We start from the raw sequence: 7,051 nt of genomic DNA, 5'->3' as shown, positions 1-7,051 counted from the left end.
GTTTGTTTTAAATACAGTAAAATTTACCTATCTTTTCTAAAGGTTTTGGATTTTGAGTCATATCAAAAAGGTTAAGAGATTTTCTCACTTCTGGATTATAAAGAAATTCGTTGATACTTTCTTCTAGTACTTACATAATTTATTTATTTTTACATTTAGATCCCTGCTCCATTTGAGGTTTATTTTGGAGAACGGTGTGAGAAACGGATCCAACTGTGTATCTTTTTTACAAATAGCTATCTAGAATATCATGCTGGGTTTAGGTAACCAGCTCTTTCTTTGCCACACTTTTTAGAGCCAGTTCTTTTGCCAGGACTGAGTCTGAACTCCGCTAGGAAAGTGGGACCTCTTTCCCAGGAGAGTTTCTTCCCTCCTCCAGGCCATCCATCTTCCTCAGTTTTCTGTCTCCCCTGCTCCGCCAGATGCTTTAGGGAGTGATGGAAGGGCTCTCTCAAGCCTACCAAAGACTCCCTCTATGAAATATTAAAGCATAGTCTAATTAAAAACATGTGCTATCGGTGTGTCTAAGCGCAGGCAGACAAAAGGGACAGAATTGAAATTTCATAAAAAAGCCCACTTTAATATATAATACAGGTGGCATCTCGAATAATTGGGAAACAGTGAAGTGTTAATAGATGGGCAGAGGCAGGGGGAGAGATGGATGAGGAGGAGGCAGGAAACAGTTGAAATGGGAACAGAGGTCTACCTGATGCACGTTTGTTGTATACTGAATGATGTTCAATGAATAAAAAAGAAATCAGTTATTTTCACTCTAGACATGGACATTTATTAAGGCTATGTCACCCTACCTGCCACCCCCCACCCCCCCACCGCAGAGAAGAAGAGTCAGTCAAGAGGGGTCTCAGTTTAACCCTGCTGTTTGAAGCGTCTCATTGTTCTGTTTATCCAGGACAAGAAGCTTGAGATCTTGGTGAAGACTGCTGGAGGAGTCCCGTTTCGATTTCCATAAGAGACGATGCCCTGGGCCACATTGCTGCACACGAGGGGGCCCCCGGAGTCCCCCTGTGGACAGAGAGAGGAAAGGGACTTAGCCAGGCCTCCGCACTCCAAGGCCTATCCCTAAACCCAAAGCTCTCAGAAAGGAGGGGGTCTCCTTTAATTGTGCTTGAGGTGGGGGAGGTGATACAGAAGGTCAGCCTCTGGAGCTTTCTGTCACTGTGCTGTCTCTATTTCCAACCAAAGTCACGTTTACAGGTGCTGGTTATGCTTACTGTCTCCAGCTCGATGCAAGCCAAGGGCCTTTCACCTACCTCAGGAAAACTTTGTGTGTAAGCGTGTGGTCAGATGCTCCTCCCATTCCCCAGGGGCCCCTCCCCCACTCTGGTCTGGCCCCCAGGCTGAGGGTATGGGGATGTGGTCTGTTCCCACTACTCCAGTTCTGCGCAGGCCCCTCTGTCCCAGGGCCATGTTGGCAGATGTCCTGGTCCTTACCAGGAAGACGGACTTGCGCACTCTTGGGTTTCCCACACAAATCTGCAATTGGCCGGTATACAAATCGAAACGAATGCTGCACTCCTCATCCCTCTCCACCCTCAGCTGCACATCCTGGAGTGTGCTTGTTTTCCTGTTCAGGCCAACTAGGCCCCAGCCAACTGCGGTGCACAAGGTGCCAGGCCTCAGCCTAGCCTGAGTCCGAGGCAGAGCCACAGGTCTCACGGCTCGATTTCGCCTGGTTCTATTCTCCAGCTGGCAGGAAGAGCACAGGTGTTCATGTTAGCTGGAGCCCCAGCCAAGGGCTCAGGGCCTGCTGGTGTGAGCTCCAGCTCCACCCCACACCTCTATCACCACCTTGGGTAATGCCCTTGCTTCCGCCTCCACAGTCCCAGGACACAGTGGAGCTGCCTCCCTGGAAGGGGCCCACTAGGTGTGGGAGGACCAGAGGGTCAGACGAGTGGTACCTGCAGCAACATGATGTCATTCCACTTGATCTGAGGATTATAGTCAGGATGGGGGATGGCTCTGAGCACAGGGATGTGCTGCTGGGTACTTTCTGACCTCTGGATGTCGTGGGCCCCCAAGATGACAATTATTTGGCTGCAAAGGAAAGGTGGTCTAGAGGTCGGTGTGAGTCACACAAGCTACAGTCCTCCAGGTCTGCAGGATAGGTGGACAGCCCAGAGCAGGTAGGACATAGCTGAGGGGAAATGAGAGGGCCCTGGGGCTGAGCTACTCTGTGCCTCTGCTTCTCTTGTTAGCCCTGAGTTTGGGTTACAGCGGCACAGTGGCCTTAAATTTTGCTTCCTCAGATTAAACTGAGCCCAATCCATGCCTCCCACCTCCACCTCTTGTTATTTTCTATCAGTGTGCTCCTTTCTTCCTCAGAAGTGCCATTTGCACTGACCTGTCCCCTCTGCCGAAGTCTTACTAGGTCTCTTTTTCACCTTTTCATTGCCACAACCCTGCTTTCAGATGGTTCCTCTGATGGGCTCTTTTGGGCCCTGTGTTACTAGCTGCCCCAGAGGCTCCTGAGCTCCTCACCTCCCCAGGCAGTGAGCTGCTGTCAGCACAAAGTCTTCTCGCACCAGGAAACCCCCACAAGCGCCCATGCCACCATTTGGAGTCCAAATCTGAAGATAAGCCATATAGGGGTGGGAGTGGGGTCTAGCCTCTCGGCCTCCGATGATTTCCCCTGGAAGAAAACATTTGGCATAAATCTTGTGCTCGCTGAACCCGCAGTGTGGCACCAGACTGGTGGCTCCAAAAAGACTATGAGATGGGGGAGGTGGGGAGAAGAGTTGATGCAGGGGAAGGAGGAGTTGGAGATCAGCGGTGAAGACTTGGGTCTGCAGTCTGCAGGGCACCAGACATTGGGAGAGGGCTCCCGGGCTCTGCAGGAAACACTTGGCTTGAAGGGATACTCAGCCTCTGTCCCAGACCTGCTCCCCCTACCTCCTGAAAAAAAAAGCAGCACGGTCCTTGGTCTAGGCAAGGCCAGCTTCAGCATCACATATTGAGGAGATTTGATCTACTGTCAGGATGGAAATCTGGAAGCCTCTGAAATGGACTCTCCCTGGAGTTTTCTGGTAGTTTCTTCCTCAGGGAATTTCCCAGATCCTGATCCTTCTGAGTCCAGGTATTGCCAGCTCATGGCCAGCAGGGGATTGGTTTCTAAGGATCTGGACATGAGTTGATGGGACTGTTATTGTTGTATCCTTATCTCCTAGGCTCTGACACTAGGACTGCAGAGTGAATTTATACAGCACGTTTATATAGCACTCACTACATGCTAGGCACTATTCCAAGGGCTTTATGTACACTAATTTAACCCTCATAGAAACTCTATGGGGTAGGTATTAATATTATGCCCATTTTATAGATGAAGAAACTGAGAAAGTGTGAATTTAAATAACTTTGTTAAGGATGCAGAATTAGAAAGTGGCCAAGGCAGATTCATAGCCGTAGCCAGGCAGACTGGATTCAGAGTCTATGCCCCTGACAACTATATAGTGGTTATTTGTTGTTAGGTGGGGTGGGAGAGGGCAAGAAAGGGAAGGGCAGGGCTTCTGTACACTGAACTTACCTAAACCATTGGTATCTATCTGGGAAAATTAGTGTGACCAAAGACCTAGCATGCAAGGAGAGTTGAGAAGTGAACTAGGAATGTCTTTGCACTGAGAGAGTAGGGGCCTTTGGGTCAGTGAGCTCACCAAATCTGGGACTAAATGGGCCTTGGGCTACTGTCCTAGCAGAGCTGAGAGACTTAGACTAGGGAAGAGCAGAAAATTGCAATAAGCAACAGTGTCCTCATATGAACACAGAGATACCTCCCACCGTGCCATTATGAGCATGTTTTCCTGGGACTGGAGAAAGAAGGGGTTTTACTGTTTCTCATTTCTAGCTTCCGTCCTTTCACCAGAATCCTGTGACCTTCTAGAAAATGACTATTCTTAGATGACAAGGACATGACCCAGAGGAGGGAGAAAACCCACTTGGCCTTCAAGGGAAAATACTTCTTTCCATTCCCACTGATTATCTATCCAGCTTTAGACTTCAGAAAGTTTCTGGAATGAAACAAGGCCAGAACGTGTCTGAGGATGTGACCAGGGCTACCTGGAGACACCTAAGAAGGGCTTTAGACCTTGGAGTGGGGGTGGTCACTCACCTGCTCTAGCCCCGGGGGATAGAAGAAAGGCCAACAGGAGCAGGAGCAGCTGCATGTTCCCTGGGTGGCTGCTTGGTCAGTTACTGCTTGTGCTTCCTCCTGATGGATTTTTAGTCCCGAAGAGAGGAAGGAAGGGGAGGAGAGATTGAGAATCCACAGTCCCATTCTCCTGCTGGTGTGATAGGTTTCATCACCCTAAGCTGCCCAAGAGGTTCCCCGTCAACTGCCAGTGAACTGGGTGAAGAGAGAATAATCCAAATAAACACTATGATCCCCCAAACAGCTGCTGAGTCAGGGCTGACAGCAGAAACAGGAACCCAGGGCAACTAGGAGGGGGGTTTTGCGCACTTTGTCCCAGAACTCTAAACCCACTAAATTTAACAATATCCCCAATAATGCATGACAGCAGGAGGCTCTCTACTTACTCCCATTTCCATCCCTCTGTGATTAGAGCTTCAGTCCTTTGGAATTTTAGGGGTTCTCAAAACGATTCCAAGATCCCCGGATTGCTTATTCATTTATACTTAATAAGGCTTGGGTAAGGGTGGATGAAAGATCTAAACTCACAAAATTTGAACTTCTGCTTTGATGATCATATAAGGTGAGGGGTATGGAAATCAAAGACCAAGATACACAAGCAGATCTGAGACCTTCCGCACAATAAACTGGGACCTAAAAAGTCTATAACCTCAAAATAACAAGGGAGAGAGTGGGCCAGTCTTTGCAAGGAGTTGCATGAAAGATTTGAATTACCTTAATTTTTCAGGGAATCTTAAACTTCGAACTTGCATTAATGTGTTTATGGACTGTGCCTTGAGGTACCTGGCAGAAGCAAATGCATATCTGGAGGAAATAACCATAATTATATTTAAGAATTATTTTTAATTAAAATGACATGCGCGTAGTCAAAGATAAATCAGCACACAAAGAAATGAGATACCTTGACCAAGAAACAATGGACAATAAAACAAGACCAAAAGGCTTTAATTATTGGAATAATTAAATAAAGACTATTACAAAATTATCCTTAATATCTTTAATGAAAATTTTTTTAAAGTTTAAAATAGCTGCAGGGAACATTAAACTATAAAAAATGACATAACTTTTAAAAATAACGAAATACAACTGCTAAAAGTGAAAACTGTAATCAACTTACAGTCACAGTGGACGACTTTAATAACAGATTGGACAAAGATGCAGAAAGAATTACTAACTTGAAATAGGTCAGAAAAAGTGTCATTAATGTAGCGCAGAGAAGCACAAAGATAAAACATACAGAGATGGTGGAATAAGAAGGTCAAAAATAAGGTCAAACGTGTTCAGTTGGAGTTCTAGAAGGAAAAGAGAAACAGAATATGAAAACAGGCATCATTTAATGAGATTATGGCTGAGATTTCAAAACAAACAAACAACTTATGAAAAACGTCCAATTAGAGGTTCACAAAGATAAGTAAATCTCAAGAAGAATAATAGAAATACATCCGTATGTAGACATGTCATAGACAAGTGGTGGAAATCCAAAGACAAAGAAAGAATATTATGAGCAACTAGAGAAAAAAAATGATTACGGTCTTCCCTAGGTATATGCGGAGGATTTGTTTCAGGACCCCAGCAAATACCAAAATCCACAGATGCTTAAGTTTCTTATATAAAATGGTGTAGTATTTGCATATAACCTGCAAACATCCACCGGTATACTTAAAATCATCTCTAGATTACTTATGATATCTAATACAATGGCAATGCTATGTTGTTCCATCACAATTAAAGATTTGCTCTGGAAGGTAGCCTTGATCTTCTCTGAGTTTCTTGTGCTCTTCTGGGAACGCTGATGCTGCCTGGGCATCAGCCGATGCCAATTCGCTAGTGAGCTTGAAGTTCTGGAGGCTGTAGCGCTTTACAGAGCTAGCCAGCCATCACTTGCTAGCCTTAAACTCCTAGCTCTCCTCAACTCCCTCACACTTCGCCTTTGAGGGATTGCTTTGATAACTTCATTGCTGTTTAGGAGCCATTTTTTCACAGATACAAAGGGTGCACACAATTAGCAAAGGAACAAGAAGCGAGGTGAACAATGCTCAAAAAGTGTTGGAGAAAGCCTGAGGATCTGTGAAATGGAGGGAGGCTACAGCAGGATATGCCTGCGTACACATCAACAATTTATTCGTGTGAATTCAGCATAATGCTTGGCGCACAGCAAACTCAATTTTTGTTTTTTGTAACTTTTTAAAAATTTTTTTCCTGAATATTTCTCATCTGCAAATGGTTGAATCTACAGATGCAGAACCAGAGGCTTCAAAGGAATGATAGATTAATGGATAGATTCTCAACAGCAGCAACAGAAGCCAGAAGAGAGTGGAATGAAATATTAAAAGTACTAAAACAATAAATAAATAAATTCATCTAAAGTGCTACACCAAGATTTTTTTTTTTAGGAATGAGGCAAAATAATACCTTCAGAAAAATACAAACTACATTAATGGAACAATTTAAGGAGGTAGAAAATTTTAAGAGCGCTAGAAGCTCTGCTATGTAAGAAAGAATAAAGAACAAAGAAAGTAATAAATATGTGGCTAAATCTAAACAAAACTTTTTTTTATATTTTAAAATATGTATAAGTTGAGAAGGTGGTAAATTGAATGAACGTCTTCTAATGACTAGTGGTTAAGAGCTTGGCTGTTAACCAAGACAGCCAGCAGTTTGAATCCACCAGCTGCTGCTTGGAAACCCTATGGGACAGTTCTACTCTGTCCTAGAGGGTAGTTATGAGTCAGAATTGACTGACAGCAACGGATTTGGTTTACAGGCATTTTGTTAGAGGAAATTAAAGTTATTGTTTTACGTTAGATTCTGAGTAATTAAGGATAAATGTTGTAATTTCTGTAATAATAACTACCAAAATAATAGAAATGTAGTGTGTAACTTCCAGAC

The 7,051-nt window shown here is 44.4% G+C and overlaps 1 protein-coding gene across 1 annotated transcript; it reads right to left on the bottom strand.

Annotated features, from left to right (window-relative positions):
- Positions 1-842: 842 nt before the first annotated feature.
- LOC101353729 (cathepsin G-like) lies at positions 843-4,377 on the bottom strand. The gene is made up of 5 exons (XM_004391141.2): positions 4,124-4,377; positions 2,500-2,650; positions 1,920-2,055; positions 1,453-1,707; positions 843-1,023 (listed from the first exon to the last, which is right to left on the bottom strand). The coding sequence occupies exons 1-5, from the start codon at positions 4,176-4,178 to the stop codon at positions 868-870; spliced, it is 753 nt and encodes a 250-aa protein (XP_004391198.1). The 5' UTR covers positions 4,179-4,377; the 3' UTR covers positions 843-867.
- Positions 4,378-7,051: the final 2,674 nt, after the last annotated feature.

Source organism: Trichechus manatus, unplaced genomic scaffold, assembly GCF_000243295.1.
Source record: "Trichechus manatus latirostris isolate Lorelei unplaced genomic scaffold, TriManLat1.0 scaffold00979, whole genome shotgun sequence".
Classification (NCBI taxonomy): Eukaryota; Metazoa; Chordata; class Mammalia; order Sirenia; family Trichechidae; genus Trichechus; species Trichechus manatus.
Note: the sequence above shows the minus strand (reverse complement) of the source record. Positions and strands in the feature narration are given on the sequence as shown.